A 23,393-nucleotide genomic window follows, 5' to 3' on the forward strand; every position below is an offset into this window, starting at 1 on the left:
AGGATATCACAACAATAACTATTGCGGAAGGGGTGGCAATAATAATAACTGTTGTCAATCAAGATTGCGCCTATAGCAAGATGTAGAATCTAGCCATCCTGTTGAAACATGAAAACTCTCTCGGGTGGTGGGTTGTCCTAAGACGAGAGATGAATCTCCGGAAGCTAGGCCGGTTCCTAAATAGTAATCACCTAAAACCTAAATTATGTGCGAGATAAGGGATGAGAAGTGAATGACAAATAATGAATACTAACCTAGATGAGGTGATACACCGATGATTTTGAATGTAACTTTAATCAAATTAACATGAATTATGAAAGACGCAATTGATTTACAATACTCAGACAAATATGCAATCACAAAAGTGTTTCTATGCAAGGACTGGAATCTTTTTCTTTGAAAGGAATACCTAGGTTTTACTAATTTTCTACAAAAAGAACAATGATCACAAACAAAGACCTATAATCATACGTATCAAGATTCAAATCTGCAATAAGGAATATAACTTAAATGAAGGCGAACACAACATAAAAGTAAAAAATCCACAATATTGCACGAGAATCAATGAGAAGGAACTGTTGAATCTCTATGACCAATGCTAAAAAAACCTCTGCTACAAATTTGCTCTTACAATCTTCTCAAATCTGCAATGCGCAAAAATTTGAATCCGAAAGAAGATCCCTCTTAATAAGGTGAATGTACAATATATAGAACTCATAACCTTAATTTGGATTCCAAGATCATGCCTAGAAAAATAAAAATGATAGAAACTATGAAGAAGTCTCTGAAAATTGCCATCAACCGCCTGCCAATTGATAGATAACTGGAAAACTACCTCTAGCTCCTCAAAATCATGCATAAAACCCTAACTCGGATCCCTCAAATAACCCAAAAATATAGCATATAAAACTCCTCATAAATATGCAAAGTATGAATAAAACAGGTTCTCATCATGAACTGCATGCAAAACTAGCCTTAACTGCTCCATAAATCACCAAAAATAGTATTAAAGTGCTCCATCACCACATGAGAAACTCAAACTGTCCTAGGCCTCCAACAATAGCTTCATACCTAATTCTATTACTGCATGTAATGTTTAGTTAACTCCAACAGTCCATCTTTGCTAAAATAGAACTTGTCTTTGCATGAAAGAGTTAATTGAATGTCACTTTGGAGTTCAAAAATATCCACTCAAAACTCTCCTTGCATTTAGTATTTTAAAACCATTAATTCATTATAATTCCCTTTATTTAATTAATAAAAATCAAAGGCTTTATAATTATAGCCATTTGACATATTAATTTTGCAATGATATTTTTTTAATATTTATTAATATTAATGTGTTTAATGTATAACGTTATATTTATTAATTTTGAACACATTAGTATTAATAAATATAAGAAAGGGAATCTAAAATATATTTTTATAAGTTTTATATATATTAAATGATTGTAATAGATATAACTCAATCATTTATTTAATATATATAAAGCTTTATAAAAATATCTTTTATAAAGTTATAAAGACAATAATCAAAGCTTTTATGCATGGACCTGAAAATTATATTAAATGGAGTTTTTTAGGGTTATGAAAGGCACAAAGGGGCAAAACTTTGTTTAGTTTTAATTATTTGATGTTCACGCATGGAAGCAGGAAAGAGGGCTTTTCAAACCCTAGCCGCCATGAGCATTTTTTTCTACAATTTCCTCTTGTTTGGACGGTTTGAATGCAGATTTTTATGAAGGTTCCATGAAGGTTTACTAGTGTTGTTTTCTTGCTGGTTATTCTAACCGTGGATGCCATATCCCTTGTGTTTCATTTCTGCCACAAGTTCTTGCCATGTAGGTTCTGGGCATGTTTCTCCTTGCTGATTTTATCATGGATGCCACTAGACGTTATTTCCTTGCGGGTTTCTTCATTGCTGGACGGCTTCCTCCTGCGGTTGGACTCCATTCCTGTTGTGAGGTTCTTGGTGTAAGCTTGCCATTTCTATTGGGTTATGGTCGCCATATTTATTCTTGCTTCACGGCTAGACGTGATTCCATTCCCTCCACGAGTTTGAGCTATGATGGATGGCTTCCTCTATGAATGTGCTTTGTTGAGGTTTGGAGTATATTTTTGCTGGGTCTTCTCTTCTCTGCTAGCCATGGATGCTTGGCATCTTCTCTTTTGCAGATTTTCCATGGGTTTGGACTCCATTTTTCCATCATCTTGATTTTTTTGTCATTTTTGCTAGATTTTACAGTTATGGAAAAATTATGAGATATACAATAGAATCTTCATCTGGGTTTGCATATTTTTCTGTAGATTTGACATGATAAAAGCATATGCTTTCTTTCATTTTTACATTCATGGATATAGCTATTTGTATTTTGCTTCAAAATCTATTACTGTCATTCTGACCGAAAAACTCACATTCTTTGCTCACTGTTTAATCTTTTCATGTATTTGCTTGATATCTTTTAAAACTTTGATTGCTGAAGGCTTTCACCATTTATACCACTTCTCCTGTAGATGGAAGTTGAAAATATTTCTGCTGCTGTTCGATTCCTTCTTGGTGATTATCTTTTGAAACTTCTTGATGCTCTGCTGTTAATATCATTAGCACATGTAAATGAAGATTCTATTTGTAAGATACATGACTTTTGCTTAGAATCTATTAATTGTTCCTCAAAATCTTGAAAGGTCATTCTCTGCAAGCCTTCACATTTGCCTATATCTGAAATATCCCCGACAAGATATTTGCCTCTTAAACACCAAAATTCTAAAACTTCAATGATTAGGCATTTTGTCAAACAGTTAGCAAACAGGCTCTGATACTACTGTGATGAACCTTATTACAAAGTTATTGAAAAAACTGAATTGTGACAATTCGTCGAATACTTATCACGTAGCCTTCAGTTTATATTATCTTCAGTGATATGCACCCAGCAATATAGATGTAACAGAATAGATAAAATTACCAGCAATAATCAAAGAAGAATCTTATTGGAGTCAAACCCTTACAATATTCAGTAATAATTTAGAGCCTGGTTTGAATGTAAAAAGCTAGATCAATATCAAAACCTGGATTTGCTGATTCTGATAATCGTTGTGAAATGGGTGGAAGTCTGCTATGACCCGATCCAAAAGAATGCTGATGCCCTCAATTTCCACAATTCATAATTGCTCCATTTTGGGTCGGGTGTGTCTTAGCGGAATGATAATTTGTTTCGTTGTCTCCTCTACGAATGACTTCTGGCTATGATCTCCAGCCTCGAATGGTGGTAGTCGCTGATGATCCACAGTGCATTGAGATTCCGCCGGTTAATATTGTTGTTTGTGCATTAATTGCCAATGAAGCCAGATCATGGGTGTGATTTGCCTCTTGAGAATCCGACCCGACTCTGCTTTGGAAGATACGATGTGTTCATTATTCCCTACTCCATGCTTTTAGTCCCATACGGAATCGCTGCTGTAATGTCGGATGGAAAATGGGTTTGTCAATCTTGTTCTTGCCCGCGCGATCATGTTCTTCATCCCGCTCAATTTCCTCCGTTTTCTTTTACCCACGATAGTAGACAACACGAATTGCCTTAGTCACTAGATAGCTCACAAAATATACATTGCCGGCCCAAGGTGGAAGACATAACAGGTCGCAATTGAGATGGCCGGTGTGCGATCCAATATTCGGCTAGCCCCCGTGAAATGTCAGTCGCTCCCAAATAAAATGAAACGGCGCACAGAGAAAGGAACAAATGCATGTGATAGAACTGTCGCCTTTGCAATCCTACTGCGGAATGTGACGGATGTCTGGACTTATCAGATGCCAGCCTTATGGGAGATCAGCTTCCATCATGGCTATGAGAATTCTCATCAGAACTGACGAGTTTGAACTTGTCAAACAATCAGCTACAAGGTCCTCTCATCATTATCTCAATCCCACTGTCACTCCAGGTGTTGGATTTGTCTATTAATGAATTGAATGGCCCTTTATTGGTAGATGCTTCTGTGCCTGCACAAACAAGCTTGGAGGTGCTCACATGAAACACTATCTCTCCAACGATGCTGACCGGTTCTGTATTAAGTCAGGACTGCGGTCGTTCTTGCTTCAAGTACCCCCAAGATCTGTCAATAGTAAACCTCCAATTGAATCGATGATCTGAATCAAATCCCTTCAATGAATAGTGAAACAAAACTACAAATTGGCCTTAAGCCACGGATAATCGCCCTGATGAAATGACTGCAGCGTCACCTCCAATCTGCAATAATTCGGATGATATTTCACACCCTCAAAATTGCGTACCGATTGAGAGTTATCGTTCTCAATGGCCAACTGTGACAATTGCCGAAACCCTAGGTTTCCACAATGCACCCGTGATTGAATCACAATCTGAAAATACAAAGAGAAATAATCAACTGCTTGATTCGAATGGAGCCCCGGGGTGCCTATTTATTCTTTTTCTCCATCCTCTCCAGAGACTTCTAGAACCTTTTTGATCTTATCCCTCAAGTGACTTTATTAAATACTCCAAGTCACTTTATTAAATATAAAGTTACTTATTTAATAATTATTTATTTAATTAAAATAACTAATTAGTCGTCCTTGGACAACCATTAATTAAATTAATTAAATCGAACTGTCACCAGAAAATTGGGGACATGACAGTCCGCCCTTCCTGAAATTGCTTGTCCCCAAGCAATGGCTGAACCATGAACCAATCAGTATGCCTGGGTCCCAAATGTAAATCTGTGTATCATCCCAATCCTCATCATACTCCCGTGGAGAAATCATCAATACCAGTAACTGAGAAACTGTACCCAACATCCAAACAACTGACACTTCTGATGAGATCATCTGAAAACCAACTGTAGATGTCAGTAGAAGAAAACATTCTGCGGAACTCAAGCCAACTGAATTAACTCTATCAAAACTCAAGCTCCTGTCAAAATGACACCTGCACCCAACTGCACTGTAGATATGACAACAGCCATAGGTACCTGAAACACTGCCATCAAATCCAATCTCTGAAAAACTACTCTGGGTGTGTCGATGCTGCAGACTGAGTAACTTGCTACTACCAACTTTATTTTCAAAAGATGGTGCCAATCTATCCCCTAATGGATGATAAGAAACTGGAGCCAATCTACATCTGCGTGAAATAAAGTCTTCTATCTCTGTGTCAAAAGAACAATGATGAGCGTACCCTACCGTATAATGCCCGTAAGAACCTCCACTCTCTGCTGCTAGCTCATCATCACTGAACTGGGAATCAATATATGGCTCCAATCTCTGACTCCAAGTGACTGTAGGCTGGATAGGATCCCGTGCATTCTGCTCAACAAACCCTTCCTCGAGATCCCTGTGAGGTAGCATAGTAGAAAGGACCCCTATAATCTTCTCAACCAATCTGCAAATAACACTAGTATCCTGGATGAGAACACCTTCTGTCACTTTATGCGAGTCCAAATGAACACATGCACTATCCAGCAAATATTCCATGAGCGGTTCAGTGCAGTAAAAATTATATGAGGAATCATTAACATACTCCCCTTTACACCACATCGGGTCCTCCTGTAAGGGTGGCGTACTCAACTGTACCACACTATCAACTATCTGAGTAGAATCAATCTGGAGACTTGACTCTACTGGTATCCCAAACTCATTAGGACCAGCTTCTTCCAAACCCTGAACATGTGTGTCAGTCTCAACAATAAGCTCCTTTGTAGCAACTGCGGAAATGTACTTACCATCAACCATCTCAACAGACAAATGAACTGAGTCTGGGGCTGGGTTTGACCGTAAATGCTCCAACTCCATGGTCACCTCCTTCAACTGGAACTGCGACTTCTGTAGATCCCGCTGTGTTTCCTCTAACGCCTCAGTAGTCGCTATGAGCTCTTGGGAAAGCTCACTCACCTCCTCTTCACGATCCAAGAGTGCCTCATATGCTGTACTCCCCCATTCAACCAAGTGATCACGGTCGGCTACCAATCGTAAATAATCTTGCTTCAAAATCCGAACAGCTTCACGCAAGGCATGAATCTCTGCCAAAGAAAAGTAACCACCGCTGGACTCATCTGTCATAGAAGAACCCCAACCAGTGACAGCCAACAACTGACGAGCAGAATCAAAATGCTCACAAGCGATAGCAATGTCTCGCTCACTAACTTTCAACTGGCTAACCACATGATGGCTCTGGCTAGACTGTCTTCTATAAACTCCTTCTGACACATTGTCTGGAGGAATGTCTTCAAAGATACCGGTCTCTGGATTATTACCATCTATATTTTTCGAATCAACTTCAAAACTTATCTCCTCATCTGGAGTGTCAAAATCTATAGTTCTGCTGTCAAGCTCTTCTGTACCTAAAGAATCTGTCAAGGAAGCTGAATCTTCAAAACTGTTCACTTCATTCTCCCGGATGTCATCAAGGTCAAAATGATCCTGGGACTCATCTGTACATGCTTCCAAATATGAAAAACCTTCACCACTTTCCAGCAAGAATGGTCGACTGGAAATATGAACCAAACCCAACAACGGTGCATAAAAACTAATACCAACATCGGATGTTCTGCTGGCACAAGGGAAAATGACATCGTATAGTCTGCTAATCAAATTCATGATAGTATTTAAACAATCATCGCTACCATTAAGTGTTCTCCAGTCAATGGAATCCCAGACGTTGCTGAAACATTCTTGAGTCCATATTCGTAAACAAGGAACAGCTGGTAACTCAAGCAAACTCCTTACCTGAGTAATGTGACCAATACCAATTAACTTCACATACCTGTCTGCCATTGTCCTTGTATCCTGGATGTGAATGCAAGATGAACTCATAACATTATCAGCTACCATATATGATCTGTCAAATGTAGAAAACTGAGTGCAAGATGAACTCAGCTCCATGTCGTGTTCATTCCCATGTCTCTCCCAGTCTTGTAATGCCAAAGTTGCTCGAGTGTCCTCAAGCTCGCAAGAAAGCTTGACAACTTCCTCCTCCTTCCTCCTCAAGGTGTCTGAATAGTCTTTGGCAAGGCTTAGAAGATGGTCACGATCTGATAGAAGATGTAAATAGCTCAACTTCGTCGTTCCCATTCCTTCTCCAATTGCATGTAAGTCACAACAAGAAGATTTTGCCTGAACTCCCTTATGTCTTCCTTGTAACTGAATCATCTGGATGTGCTCTTCTAACATCTCCCGCATCCTGTCATGATGAGATAAAGAAGCCACAATACTATCTTTGCTCACCTTCAGCTGGCTGGACCAATCATGTGAAGTACCACCAATTTCATCCTCATGTGACGAAGCATCTAACTGAGCTTGGTACTCTCTGTCAGCAAAATCATAAATGCTCGATGTCTGCTCATTTTCACCAGGTATCTCATCACCATGCACAATGACATCATCATCATCTGAACTCACCTTACTGTAATCATTGCTTGTCGGAACCAAACTACCTTGAGTACATGAGACATCACCTTTGGGAAACTCGTATTCAACTGTCTCAACTTGAGTGTCAAGTTGACAGTTACTATCCATCAGCGTAATGTCCTTCACTGCTTCTTCCTATGACCGAACTGAAGCCTCTGACTGGTTGCACACTTGTTTCTCGAACTCCTCATTAAGGTTCCTCGTAACATCTCTCATTGTATCTGTCAACTCTTCGTGAGAAGATTTTCCAAAACGAAATCCAGTTGATTTATTCACCTTAGCTGGGACGGACAGCCTGTCAAGCATACGGTGGTGTTTAACCAACAGTTCAGACATGTTATGTTTGATCTTTCTGAGCTCATCCTGAATACCTGAATAGTCCTCCTTTCCACATTTCTGACTCTGAATACTCTGTCTATTACTTGTCCGAGATTGTGTCCTTGGAGACTTTGTGATGTACCTGTCCATCTTGGTTGAAGTAGAGTGCTGATCACCCATGTAATTTGGTTCTCAACCCACAGGATGGCAAGAAAACCGCTCTGATACCACTGAAATATCCCCGACAGGATATTTGCCTCTTAAACACCAAAATTCTAAAACTTCAATGATTAGGCATTTTGTCAAACAGTTAGCAAACAGGCTCTGATACTACTGTGATGAACCTTATTACAAAGTTATTGAAAAAACTGAATTGTGACAATTCGTCGAATACTTATCACGTAACCTTCAGTTTATATTATCTTCAGTGATATGCACCCAGCAATATAGATGTAACAGAATAGATAAAATTACCAGCAATAATCAAAGAAGAATCTTATTGGAGTCAAACCCTTACAATATTCAGTAATAATTTAGAGCCTGGTTTGAATGTAAAAAGCTAGATCAATATCAAAACCTGGATTTGCTGATTCTGATAATCGTTGTGAAATGGGTGGAAGTCTGCTATGACCCGATCCAAAAGAATGCTGATGCCCTCAATTTCCACAATTCATAATTGCTCCATTTTGGGTCGGGTGTGTCTTAGCGGAATGATAATTTGTTTCGTTGTCTCCTCTACGAATGACTTCTGGCTATGATCTCCAGCCTCGAATGGTGGTAGTCGCTGATGATCCACAGTGCATTGAGATTCCGCCGGTTAATATTGTTGTTTGTGCATTAATTGCCAATGAAGCCAGATCATGGGTGTGATTTGCCTCTTGAGAATCCGACCCGACTCTGCTTTGGAAGATACGATGTGTTCATTATTCCCTACTCCATGCTTTTAGTCCCATACGGAATCGCTGCTGTAATGTCGGATGGAAAATGGGTTTGTCAATCTTGTTCTTGCCCGCGCGATCATGTTCTTCATCCCGCTCAATTTCCTCCGTTTTCTTTTACCCACGATAGTAGACAACACGAATTGCCTTAGTCACTAGATAGCTCACAAAATATACATTGCCGGCCCAAGGTGGAAGACATAACAGGTCGCAATTGAGATGGCCGGTGTGCGATCCAATATTCGGCTAGCCCCCGTGAAATGTCAGTCGCTCCCAAATAAAATGAAACGGCGCACAGAGAAAGGAACAAATGCATGTGATAGAACTGTCGCCTTTGCAATCCTACTGCGGAATGTGACGGATGTCTGGACTTATCAGATGCCAGCCTTATGGGAGATCAGCTTCCATCATGGCTATGAGAATTCTCATCAGAACTGACGAGTTTGAACTTGTCAAACAATCAGCTACAAGGTCCTCTCATCATTATCTCAATCCCACTGTCACTCCAGGTGTTGGATTTGTCTATTAATGAATTGAATGGCCCTTTATTGGTAGATGCTTCTGTGCCTGCACAAACAAGCTTGGAGGTGCTCACATGAAACACTATCTCTCCAACGATGCTGACCGGTTCTGTATTAAGTCAGGACTGCGGTCGTTCTTGCTTCAAGTACCCCCAAGATCTGTCAATAGTAAACCTCCAATTGAATCGATGATCTGAATCAAATCCCTTCAATGAATAGTGAAACAAAACTACAAATTGGCCTTAAGCCACGGATAATCGCCCTGATGAAATGACTGCAGCGTCACCTCCAATCTGCAATAATTCGGATGATATTTCACACCCTCAAAATTGCGTACCGATTGAGAGTTATCGTTCTCAATGGCCAACTGTGACAATTGCCGAAACCCTAGGTTTCCACAATGCACCCGTGATTGAATCACAATCTGAAAATACAAAGAGAAATAATCAACTGCTTGATTCGAATGGAGCCCCGGGGTGCCTATTTATTCTTTTTCTCCATCCTCTCCAGAGACTTCTAGAACCTTTTTGATCTTATCCCTCAAGTGACTTTATTAAATACTCCAAGTCACTTTATTAAATATAAAGTTACTTATTTAATAATTATTTATTTAATTAAAATAACTAATTAGTCGTCCTTGGACAACCATTAATTAAATTAATTAAATCGAACTGTCACCAGAAAATTGGGGACATGACAATATCAGCTGAACTGAAATTTCTCTCTACAGTTTTGTTGCTAATCTACAAGCTAAATGATTTTTGTTTAGAATCTATTGATTGTTCCTTTAGAATCTTGAGATCTCTATGAGTCTTTAGATTCATTTTGATCAGATGAACTGAATTTTTTCTCTATTTTTGCTGCTAAAGATTGTTATATCATTCACATTATTCTGTAGGTTTTCCATTTTGCACAATCCACTATGGTATGGCAAATTATTTGATGAAGTGTTTTCTCAAAAATTCATGGATGCCATTCGAATATCCTCTCTATTATATTCGTAACCCTTGCCTTTCAATTCCCGCTCTTGGCCCAAGGTAATAGTATTCCAATAACTCAGAACATACAAGAATTGTCTTCTTCACCAAATGTGTTGGAAATCTCATCCATACAGACCTTGCATTAGGAAAACTAGAGTGTCTCAAGCAATCACCATACAACATACAAGAAACATCTTTTTGGCTAACAATGTCCATTTGATGTTATGAGCACAAACCGTGTTACCAAGATCTGATGAGATAATTTTATTTTCAGATTGCTACTGTTGTAAGTATTTGCTGTTGAAATAATGAGAGTTCTAGTTGTGCTTTGACTATTTTACTTTTGAATATTATGTTGAAAACATTCTTGTTGCTCCTATGAAATCTGCAACTTATTTCTCAGAATTTTGCCTTATTCACATGCACGTTTATGCTCTGTTTATCTGATTTTTTAATGACAGCAAACAATTTTCTATTTGTGCTATAGCTTGCATTATACTTACCCCTGACTCCATACTTGTAAAGATTTAATTCTTTCTGCTCGTAGACTAAGAATTCCATATGCCCTCCATGATTTGACTGAAAGGTTTCATACCTGTAACACATGTATGTCCCTTTAACAATCTCCTCGTGTCTTCAACCTTTTGCTATGGTTCAACTAGAAGGTCCCATACTTGTAATTTACATATGCCCCCTCAATAGTCTCTCCATGTCTTTAGTCTTCACCTCTACGTGATTCAGTTGAAAGGTTTCATGCATGTAATTTATGTAAGATCCTTCAACAACCTCAAACTTCGTACCTGTATCTGCACATGAAACAACCTCATTAGCATAAACATGTTTTACTTTTCAGATTTCTCTCTTGCCTTCTTGTCTTTTAATATAGTTATTTGAATAACCATGCTGTAGGAACAGTAGTGTATAGATAACTAGAAAGATTTCCATTGGTTAGTTCCTATGAATTGACCCTCCTCTTCTTTCATTTTTTGCAAGGCTATTTCCAGACGGAGATGTGGGCTCAATCCTTCAACATTCAGAACAAAAAATCTTCCATTTAGGCAATGGAGGCCTCTCCTTTTATCTTCTCAGTACTTTGCTGTTTATACAGTGTGTTTATTCAAATATTATGTTAGGAGCTGAGAATGCTTGTGTGGTATCTGAATGCATTGTATTTAAGTACTGTGTAAAACTTGAACACTTTGTACCTTATTAAAAATCAGTTTTAAATATTTCAATAAAAATGTACTATTTTGGTACTTGTATTTTGAATAAAAGTGATCAATTTTCTTGTTTACTGATTTTGGTACTTTACTTTCTGCATCTTTTTCATTTTGTAATGTGTATTCTCAGCAACTAAAAACACTTAGCTCAGTATAAAGGCAAGCATAACATAGCAATTTAGGAATTATGTTAAATTGATAACAATAACAATAATAACAATGGAGGCCGGAGTTGGATATAGTACAACTCTAGTGGACGGCCGATGATACAGTGCTATGCATGCAACCTCTAGGGGCACTTCGCTAGAGATTGTACTGCGAAGGAGATGCCATAGCTGTTATGCAGATGGTGCAATCTGGGAGACAACGAAGATTCAAAATGCCCAAAGCAATGGGTAAATTTGTTAAGCATCAAAATATGTGATGAGGAACACTAGCCATTACACGTGAGCAAGATAAGAAGGCAAAGTACCTTGCTGTAGAGGAAGAAAAAAAGAGGTTGCGACAAGCACGAATGGAGTTGGAAAAACAGTAAAAGACACTGGCAACACCACGAAGAGGAACCTGGTTGAACAAAACATGATAAGGCAAGTAATGCAAATAGAAGTTCTTGTAAAACTAAATGACCTTCTTCTTACAATGCCTCAGTTATGGACGGCAATTCTGAATATGACACCACTTCCGAAAGAAATGGAGGAAATAAGAAAGGACGGTAGGGGAACGATTGCAACAGATCCAATGCTACTGGCACTAACAACGAGAAGACATCTGGTAGTAGTGGAAATAGGTATCCTAGGAACCATACTTATAGACACAATCATGGACGGAGGGTCAGGTGTAAACGTGTTATCGGAGGATATATAGAAAAAGTTGGGACAACCTACATTGTGGCCACCTACATTTCAATTACTCATTGTAGATCAACACAGAATAAAGCCGTTGGGGACCCTGATGGCGTAGTTAGTAACCATTGGAACGCAACCATTTTTATTAGATTTTGTGGTCATTCTGCTAAAAAGAAAAGGGTATGACGCTATCCTTGGACGGGGCTTGTTGGTGTAAGTGAAAGCGAAATATGATTGGAAATGAAATACCCTATCCATGGAAAGTGGAGGCCATTGATTTATAATTGATTTGCACACACAGATGGTAGGTGAGGAGGCAATGTCATCAGATTTCGAAGGTGAAGGTAAAGGTGATGAAGGAAAGTAGAGAATGGAACTGGATGAAGAAAGAATATTGAGATTAGGAGGAGGGTTGAATGATGACGACCTAGATTCAGTGAATGGCCTACTCCACTGGCAGATGGAGGATTACGAGCTTTTCCCAAGCTGTAACATGTTGGGTGTTGAGGAGGGAAAAGAAGGGAACGAGTTTCCAAAGGAGTATAGTGAAGTAAAGGAGGGAGAAGCACATGTAGATGAAATGTCGACACATACGTTTAATAATGACAAACCTATAAAGTATGAAGAGCCTACTGTCAAAACAATGAACTTAGGAGATGAAGCCAATCCGAAAAATATTCTTGTAGGAGATGATTGGAATCCAGTTTTGAAGGCAACAATGTTCAAAATATTTATGGAGTACAAGGAAGTCTTCGCCTAGGCGTATAAAGATTTAAAAGGAGTGCCATCAGAATTATGTGTTCACCGGATACCATTGATAGAAGGTGTAGTACCCGTGCGAAAGCGGCTGTACCAGATGAACAAAAATTATGCCACATGGGTCATGGATGAGATCGATAGGATGTTGGAAGCAGGTATTATTTTTAGAGTGTAGATGAGTGAGTGGGTATCACCGATTGTGATATCTCTAAAAAAGGACACCACGTAGATAAGAATATGCGTAGACTGTCGATGCCTAAATGCGATAACGATCAAAGATCCGTTTTCGATACCATTAATTGATAGCATTCTGGAAGAAGTTGCAGAGCATGAGATTTATTCATTTATGGATGGGTTCTCTGGATACAACTAGATATCCATCACAGAAGAAGACAGATTGAAAACAACATTCATCATGGAGGATGGAGTATACGCCTATAACAGGATGTCGTTCGGACTGTGTAATGCTCCAACAACGTTTCAGAGAATTATCCTACAGATATTTGATAAAATGTCTATCGGAAACTTCAAAGCATTTCTAGATGATTGGTCAATTTTTAGCACAGAGGATAAACATATAACAACGCTCAGAGAATGCATGGAGAGGTACAGATGGGTGAAATTGGCACTCAATTTGAAGAAGTGCTGGTTCATGGTACCACAAGGGAAATTGCTAAGACATAGTCTACAAAGCAGGGTTCAAGACAGATCCAGACAAGGTTCGAGTAATTTTGGATATGCCACCATCGACGGATGTATCTGAAGTAAAATCATTTCTCAAACACATTGGATATTATTGGAGGTTTATCAAGAACTTTGCAAAGATTTCCTACCTACTAGACAAACTCACCTACAAGGGTGAACCTTATAAATGGGAAGTAGAGCAAAATGAAGCTTTCGATGGATTGAAAATGAGGTTAGCTACAACACCGATTCTAGCCTACCTAAACTAGGATAAGGAATTTCATGTTCATGTGGATGCATCGAATTATGCGATTGGAGCAACACCGGTGCAAACAGGTGACCACAGATTGGACCATTTGGTGTATTTTGCAAGTAGATTATTATCTAAAGTAGAGAAAAATTATAGTATGATGGAGCGAGAGGCACTAGGGATGGTGTACGCAGTACAAAAATTCAGACATTATTTGTTGGCGACACCATTTGTATTCTATGTAGATCATCCTGGGCATTGTTATATCTTGTAAATAAGCCAATTATTCAGGGAAGGATAAGTCGATGGTTATTATTGTTGCAAGAGTTCACATTCAAGATTGTGGTGTAGCCAAGGAAAAGCCATGTAAGTGTGGATCATTTGTCGAGGATAAAATCTAGAGAGCCACCTAAGGGTGTCAATGATGATTTTTTAGATGCACAGCTATTCCACATTACAGTACTGCCATTTTGGTATGCACATATCAGAGAGTATCTATCAACGAGATAGTTTCCTAGTGAGATGTCACCGAACGAGAGAAGGAAACCGGTGTTAAGGAGCTGAACATTTCAATTGATCAACGGGTTACTGTACAAAATGGGACTCGATCAAATTCTAAGGCGATGCATTCTCGAGGAGGAAATTACAAAGGTGTTGAAGGAAGCACATGAGGGACCAATAGGAGGACACATGGGGCCAGATACAACTGCACTGAAGATAAATCTAGTAGGGTTATGGTGGCCAACTACACAACAACGCTAGGGAGTGGGTTGTTGCATGCGACACATGTCATAGAGCTGGAAAACCACTGAAGAGGGACTTCATGCCTCTAAATCCTTGGCATGCATAGGAGCTATTTGAAAGATGGGGATTGGACTTTGTCAGACTCCTTAAGGTAAGAAAAACTAGAAGTTTCAGGTACATTGTGGTGGGGACGGAAACCCTGACCAAATGGGTGGAGGTATGCGCGCTACCGAACAACTCTGCGGTGAGCATAGCAAAATTTATTTATGAGCAAATCATCACTAGGTACGGGATTCCACTGTAGTTGACAAGCGATCGAGGAGGACACTTTGTCAATCATGTCATCTGACTGCCCACTACTGTTTATTGCATGGGGTAAATAGATTAATGCACACAGACAATGAACAAGAACAAAAGAACTCCTTTTATTATTCACATATGCCAAGAGATTACATAATGCTTACGATGATTACAATGGTTCCTCAGAGGGTGTATATATACTTCCCACCAAACCTTTCCGAAGGGGTTCGTTGGCTACATAACAATACTAATCTACTTGTCGGCTACAAAATCTTTACCGACAACATGAACCCGTCAGCTACATAGTTTCTACTGACGACATCATCCCCCCAAAAGAAAAGTCGTCTCTGGGTGACAATTACAAAATATCCGAGACAAATAAACAAAATACATTAACTAACTACAAAAAGATAGATCTATTTCTCTCACATTACTTTCACAGTCATTCCGTGTCTGCACCAAACTGGTCTCCAACCCATGTTGCATTTGTAGCCTCTGCTAACACAATACTGTCTCCTTAATCAAGCTGACCTTGATAGCCATCCATGTTGCTTTCTCTGCTTCCAACTCTCGGGTACCCTGAGCCAAGTGTCACTGTACTGCCTTCAATTGGATGATCAACTCCTCCCGAGCTCTCTATGCATCCACCAAGATAGCTTCACATCCAACACCTACTCCAAGTGCCTCAAAGCATAACATCCCTCTCGAAAGGCTTTGGCACACTATGCCTGCAGTAGCTCCAAGTCTCATCAACTGGTCACACTTCCCACAACTGATAACCGCACTGACTGGGGGTCTAGGGGGCATTGCCCCCAACGGGGTCGAGGAACTTTGAAACCCACACAAAACTACATGGAACACACTATTTTTGTGATTTTCTTCCGATCCCACACTCTTTTTGGCAACTGCTTATGTTTCCTCCCTGTTTATGTCTTTCCCTTCCCCTCAGCATCATACATTATTCATTTTGAACATTCTTGAGTTCTCATTTTTTTTAATTTTTTATTTTTTGCTCCTTCCTCTACTGTGTCTCTTTAATCTATTCTGCCTCTCTATCACCCCTAACTAATGCTTTTGCCTTCGAAGTTGAAGATAAGTGCGGTTGCTGTAGAAAAAAAATCCATAGGAGACAGGGGACCACCTGTGGAGCCTTAAAACATACACGCGGAAGGTAAAAACATAAGCCACGAAAACTTCAAACACATTTGACGGATATTAGAACAACATCCGCGGAAGTCCGAAACATATCCGCGGGGATCCAAGACCCAGTTCGCAGAAATCATAAACACCCCTGCCAAAATCTAACACCATCTGCAAGAATAGATACCCTTGTCAAAATCGAACACTACCAGTCGAAGAATTAGAGTTTAAGCTGCGACATCTTCAGCAACAAAAATCAAGAGGCATGTAGATGATGTATCGCACCCCTAGTTCCCTGTTTGCTCGATTACTAAAATGGTGACTGTGGGAAGAAATAAGTAAAAGCGTGGTCAAAAAACAACCCTGTGGAACAGAAGACACCACTCCGCTGAAGATTGAGTGAAGTCCGCCGAAACAAGAGATGTCGTGGCTAGACACAGAAGATACAATGCTTGTGAAACATAAAGCAACACCTGTGAACAAAACTCTGCGGAAAAACAAGGAAAAGCCACGGGCAAACAAGGACTCCCATGGAACCTCCTACGAAACACGCTGTCTACGGGGCAGGTGTTCGTGGAATAGTCCACAGGACCACTTGTTCGTGGAACAAGTGCCCACGGAACAGTCCGCGGGACCCCTCCTCCACGGTATTCTTACCTTCTTTTCTTTCTCTTCTTTTTCTCTTTCTGTTTTTTTTTTCAAAATTTTTTCCTTTTGTTTTTCAATTTTTTTTCTTTTTTTTCTTCTTTTTTTTTAAAACAAAAATACAACTCAATTCTGCCTTTAGACTTCGTCATTTTGCGACGTCGAGGGAATCGTTCGGACTTCATCATTTTGTGACGACGAGGGAGTCTTCTTGGCATGGTACATGTTTAGCTTCGGCCCATTGACTGCTTGAGGTACTCTTGTTCGTCTAAAGTATACAATTTTATTGCTCCATTATCACCTACCTCCCGGATCTGGTATGGCCCTACCCATCTAACCTTAAACTTTCTTGGTTTGATTTCATTTCGTCCGTCATACTTCAACACCAACTACCCCGGCTGAAACCTGTTGAGTTTTAGGTGCTTATCATGCCATGCCTTGTGTCTGTTCTGTGTCACCTCTGTGGCCCATTATGCTTGTAGTTTCATCGACTGCCATCCCTTGTCGTCAATAATTGTATTCTTGATTTTAGAACCTTCACTTTGTATTGCTGAAGTTTTTATTAAGCTTGTTCTCTTTGTTTTCTGTGCAGACCATACAATGTGTTTTCCTTTCTGTCGACACCTTTCTACTATATTCGTGGTTCATCGTAACATTTTCTTTCTGTGCGATCCGCTTATTATATACCGTATAGTGGAAATTTTCTTTTTTGTGGGTTCATACTATAGGTTCTTCCCCTTAGCTTCAGCCGTATCCGCCTTTCCTTCTTCCACTTCTCTGTATTCTTTCGAGCATTCATTTTCCTCTTTTCTCTCACCTCCGTCGACCCTTAACATATTACAACTTAGAAAGAGTTCGTAGTCTTCTATTTGCTAGTGGAAAAGACCATTCACCAAGTCTAGGTCGTCGTCATTCGATCCTCTTAGTCTGAATACTCCTTCGTCCGGTTCCATTCTTTTCTTTCCTTCGTCGTCACTCTTGCCTTCACCTTCTGATTTTGACGACGTTGCCTCCTCACCTACCATTTGTGTGTGCAGGTCAATTATGAATCTTCTGCCTCTACACTCCATTGATAAGGTATTTCGTTTCTAATCATGTTTTACTTTTACTTGCACTAACCAATTCCGTCCCAAAATAGTGTCATAGCCTTTTCTTTTCAATGGGATGACCACAAAATCCAATAAAAATGGCTGTGTTCCAATAGTTACTAGTTGCGCCCTCAAGGTTCCCAACGGTTTGATCCTGTGCTGGTCCGCTATTAGCAACTGGAATATAGGTGGCCATAGTGTCGGTTGTCCCAACTTCTTCCAAGTATCCTCGGGTAAGACATTCATGCCAGACCCTCCGTTGACAATTGTGTCTGTCAGAACATTTCCCAGAATCCCCATCTCGATGACTGCTAGTTGCTGTCCGGATGTGAGGGCTAACAGCATGGGGTCCTCTACACTTGCACTGCTTTTCTTCACTCGTCTTGATTCTCCTGGTAACTTAGTAGCTGGAGCAATGTTTGTGAGTGCCGATCGGAGCTAAGGCATTGTGAGAAGCAGATCATTTATTTTGATGGGTACCTTAGTTTGTAATATCTGGCATATGATGGTTTTTGTTCTGTGCAGTTCTTTACTGAGGCACCAGTGGTGTCCTTCAACTGAGATGTCTCCACTTGTGCTACTTTTTCAATTTCCGCTCGTGCTTCCTCGAATTTCCTCTTTTCTTCCATTGGGTCAGGGTACAGTTTTGCTTGCCTCCGCATGATTACTAGAACCTCCTTGTCATCCGTCCCGATGGCAATCAAATTCACTCTTGATTTCGAGCACTTGGCATCTTCATGATTGTCGGATCTGCACCATCTGCATAATAATTTTGGTGTGTTTTCTGTTGTACAGTCTTGGGCAAAGTGGCCCCACAAATTACATGCTCAGCATTGAACCATTGGCCGGCCGTTTGCATCGTACTAAATTCGACTTCGGCTGCCATTATTATTGTTCGCGTTGTTGTTTTGCCCTCTGCTATTATTTCTGTACCCCCCTGAAGTGGCACCATCAATGTTTGTGTTTCCATTCCCTCCTGACATGGAAGCTGTCTGTGTCAGGAGCACTTGTTGAGGTCCTCTTGTTTTCATATCGAAGGGGCATTTTTTTAAGAAATGTCCCATAATTTGGCAGATCTCACAGAACTGGGTCTTTGGATAGGATCCTTTCGTGTGTCCTTCTATCTTACATTCCGTGCAGCATAGCTTGCTTCCCTTTGTTTCTTTCTACATGTTCTTAAATTCCTTCATCATCCGGATCATGTCCTTCTAGAGAGCTCGGACCTTCTTACTGCTTTTTTCATCATCGTTGCTCTCTTCTTCTGAAGATGCATCGTCGTCTAACTTAGATGAGCTACTCTTCTTCTTCTTCTTTGTTTTTTGTTCACTTTCCAAGTTAATTGCCTGATTGTATGCTTCAGTGTATGACGATGGCGACACAATCTTCGTCTTCTTCTGCAACTTTGGTTGTAGGCTTTCAATGAACCATCTTTTTTGCAGTCCATTTGCCGGCTTATTTTCCATTTTGTTTATTAAATCTTTTAATTTCCTGGCGTAGACTTAGACAATTTCATTCTTCCTCTGCTTTGTGTTGTATATCTCTGCTACGATCTCATTGTCGTCGCGCAACAATTGGAATTCCATGATAAAATCCTTTTTAATGTTGTCCCAATTGGATAACTTTTGGGGATTTCTATCGGCAAACCAATCAATTGCAACACCCCATAGGGTTGTTGGAAATTATCAAACCCATTCGTTTGTATTTGTTATGCCATTCACCCTTCAAATTGTTTCGCATGTTTTACAATGTTGGATTGGATCGGCCGTACCATCCCCATCAAACTTTGGTAGTTTTTCCTTTGGTCCCGCCATTAGTACTGGATTTTGTGCACGGGTGTTGTTCTGTCCTGCAACAATGGCGGTGTTCTGCACTCCCACATTGGCACTCTACAGTCCCACACTGACGCTTTGCACTCCCACACTGTGGCTTTGCACTCCCACACTAGCACTCTGTGCTCCCACATCGTCGCTGTTTTGTACAGGTGTCTTATTTGCAATAGCTACGAACTTTGGTGAAGAAGGATCTTTTGAAGTTGTCCCTTCTGGAAGTGTATCGCAGATGAAGATTTCACTCCACGCTTGTGCTCCCTCGGCACTCCGAGCCGTGTGAGTTAATTCCCTTCCGTCTGGATTCTCTTCCCTTGGTGAATACAAGTTCAAAAATTCCTCCCTTGCTTCTTCCACCAATTCCACCCACTGGCGAGTCTCCTCCAACAATTCCTCAGCGCTTCGATGTCCATCAGTAATCTTCTGAAACCTCTGTCTGCGTTCGGCCTACTGCACCAAAATTAAATTTTCTTGAGCTTGTGGATTTCATCTTTGTCCTTCAACTTATTCTTATTTTTGTTTAACTGATTTGGGATTAGTCTTCATTCCTCAGCCTTTGTTCCAGGTCAATTGGGCAACGACGCCAAATGTTTATCGCATGGGATAAATAGATTAATTTACATAGACAATGAACAAGAACAACAGAACTCCTTTTATTATTCGCATATGCCAAGAGATTACATAATGCTTACGATGATTACAATGGTTCCTCGGAGGGTGTACATATACTTCCCACCGAATCTTCCCGAAGGGGTCTGTCGGCTACATAATAATACTAATCTACCCGTCGGCTACAAAATCTTTACCAATGACATGAACCTATCGGCTACACAGTTTCTACCGACAATAACTATTGAGTTCAAAATTTATCATTCATTGTAGAGCCCGTACTACTCAAGAGCCAACAGACAAGCAGAAGCTACAAACAAATCTTGGTGAAAGTGATTTATAAATCTTGTGCAATTGAAGGAGAAGATTGGGAAGAAAAGCTACCATCAGCACTATGGGCGTACTGCACTTCATATAAGGTAACAACCGGACACACTCCGTTTCAGTTGATGTATGAACAGGAGGCAATAGTACCGATAGAGTTCATGGTACCGAGTTTAAGGATTGCGATCGAGAACAAATTGGGCGATATGGAAAGCCTGGTGGAGAATTGTATAACTTGAATAAACTAGATGAGTGACGACTGTAGGCACAATGGGCCATGGAAGTTACACAAATTTGGCAATGATAGTGGCTATTAGAGACTGTGATCAGTGTTACACGTTGGAAGGTGGCAGCAATATGACCATAGACATGCACCCAAACTTTATCACATTCCTTGGCTTCTGATATAGTATTTTAGTTAGAAGATTAAGGTTGAAGGCTTTTGGAGCTTATGACATCATTGAATTAACAATCAGATTTGCATGTACAATTGCAATTGTTCTATTATTGTCTATAATTGCCTGTCTTTGTCTATATATTCTTTTGTATGCTTTCTCTATATTGCTCTATTATTGTCTATAATTGCCTATCTTTGTCTATATCTTCATTTGTATGCTTTCTCTATATTGTTCTATTATTGTTTATAATTGCCTATCTTTGTCTATATTTTCTTATGTAAGTAGTAACAATTTTCAATAACAATCAATCATCTATAGCTATTGGTAGGCAGATTTTCAACAACAAGAGATTTAACTATCACAAGAAGCTATTTCATGAGATAAAGAACCCAATATAATGTTAGGATTTCAAATGTATTTGATAAAATTTAGAAAACATTTCATACGAAATAAAGTAATAGGAAATATTATTTTTCAATAGTTCTTTAAATTTCTAGTAAAGCATCATTCAAGATTTTTGAGTTGAAATGCATACACATTGACAATAAATCTGATGTCATCTGCCCTAATTTCCAAAAGAATGTTTGTGATCAGTTCTTCAGTAATACCCACGGACAACTGACCATCTTGTGGTTTAGGCTGTAACAATATGTAAATAAAAGAGTAGTTAGGATATTGTTTTTGTAAATATTATGTTCAAAACTTTAATCAGACAGATTTAAAGAAAAAAAAATCAATAAATGAATTAAGACGATAAATGGTCATATAGGGGAAGTAAGAGATATCAACCCAGGCTTTATTTATTCTCTCGAATCTTCTTGCAATTACATATTGAGGAAGTTGGTTTCTCTTCATTGCAGACTGATCCCACTGAAATCCAAATTATTAGTTTACTTATTACACATTTTCTCCTTAATAATGTTCAGAGAAAACATATTTAAAGATAGAAAATGTAACTATAGTTAATGTTTGTGAGACAGGCATTCTAGAAACGGTGTAGCTGCCAAAAATACAGTATTAAACATTAGCTTTAAAAACAACAAGAACAGTATAGCATGTGAATGTCAATCTCCCCTATAGCTGCCAACCAAGATCCTTAAAAGACCAAAATATCAAACAGGTCACAGACAACTATATCAGAGATGAAGTAAAAGTGATCTCTATACCTGATGAAGTATAAACTTAGAATCTAATATGAACAGAAATTACATCAATTACTTTATGATTGCAGTTATTCTTTATAACCATGAGCATTGACAAGGAAATATAAGGTCAAACTCCTCCCAATACTTTTAGGGTTCTAGACCCTACTAAAAGACCCACTACACTCTACATCTTGTTAGCATCTATTTGCATTTTTCACTGCAAGACTTTAAAACAAAACAGATGAGCAAGAGAATCACCCTTTAAATTGGAAGGAAATAATATTCTAAATTTTTATCTCCAAATTCAAACAGCAGCAAGATTGATCATCATGATGTCCTCGAGTCATTGTAAAAAGTTGGTAAATTGCTTGTGCTGAATAGAACGAATCTTTCAGCTTATATAGCTTTGATTTTAATGGCAAAACTAGTGATTCATGGCTGTCTGATTTGATTTCAGCTTGCACACAAACTGATTTGCATCCCATCTTGGAAGGAATAGCTCACAACACTTCAATGAAGATCATCTTAAAAGGTATATTTTGTGGGTTTTCGTAATGTGTTCTTGAGAATAGCATGGGACAACATATTTCTGTGCAATTGTGACCATCATGCAAAGAGTTTTAATAGTGAAAAAAAGAATAATCACACAAACTTCTCATAGTTTATCAAAGTGGTGCAACAGTTGCATGGTAAAGCAAAGTGGTTTTTTGAAGTTTACAAAAGTCTTGTAGATCATTGTAATTTTAGCAAGAAAACTAAAGGAGGTTGATTTTAAAGGTGTAAGGCAGTGTGATAAATCACACAAAAGAACTCACAAACATCCTAGATTGATTTGGGATACCATATGAGTTGCCCATGTTGTTGCATCCACCATTTTTTCAACATAAAAAACAATGCCCTTTGGAGGAGGAGACCAACCTCTTGAGAAGACATGCAAAGGAGGCTAAACTCAATCCTGGAGGAGATGGAACAGTTATTGGTGGAGGAGATGCTTCACAGAGAAATGAGCGAGATAAGGACAAAGGGAAAGCTACTTCCAGTGTGTGGGGGGCTTGGATGCAATAGCTAACCTCAGTCCAGACATGAGCACTAAGAGTGCTCAGTCTGCCTTAACTTTTCCATTTAATTTACAAAGGGTTAGGGAAACCACTGATGGTTTGACATACGAGAGATAATCGATCAAATCTGTGGGATGAATCAATTTTGAATGTGGTTTAAGGAAAACTATCTATCTTTGTGCATTTG

At 39.3% G+C, this 23,393-nt stretch overlaps 1 protein-coding gene across 1 annotated transcript in view; it reads right to left on the reverse strand.

Moving 5' to 3' along the window:
- The window catches only part of LOC149538273 (protein HAPLESS 2-like), a 452,273-nt gene that overhangs the window by 187,650 nt on the left and 241,230 nt on the right, over positions 1-23,393 (reverse strand). The window contains exons 10-11 of the mRNA XM_089799641.1: positions 21,793-21,873; positions 21,539-21,642 (exon numbers count right to left, since the gene is read on the reverse strand). Coding sequence (XP_089655767.1) covers positions 21,539-21,642; positions 21,793-21,873 — 185 coding nt within the window. The remainder of the gene's footprint in view (positions 1-21,538; positions 21,643-21,792; positions 21,874-23,393) is intronic.

The sequence above is a fragment of the Cupressus sempervirens genome, chromosome 9 (assembly GCF_028749045.1).
Source record: "Cupressus sempervirens isolate cs-2001-9-10 chromosome 9, ASM2874904v1, whole genome shotgun sequence".
NCBI lineage: Eukaryota > Viridiplantae > Streptophyta > Pinopsida > Cupressales > Cupressaceae > Cupressus > Cupressus sempervirens.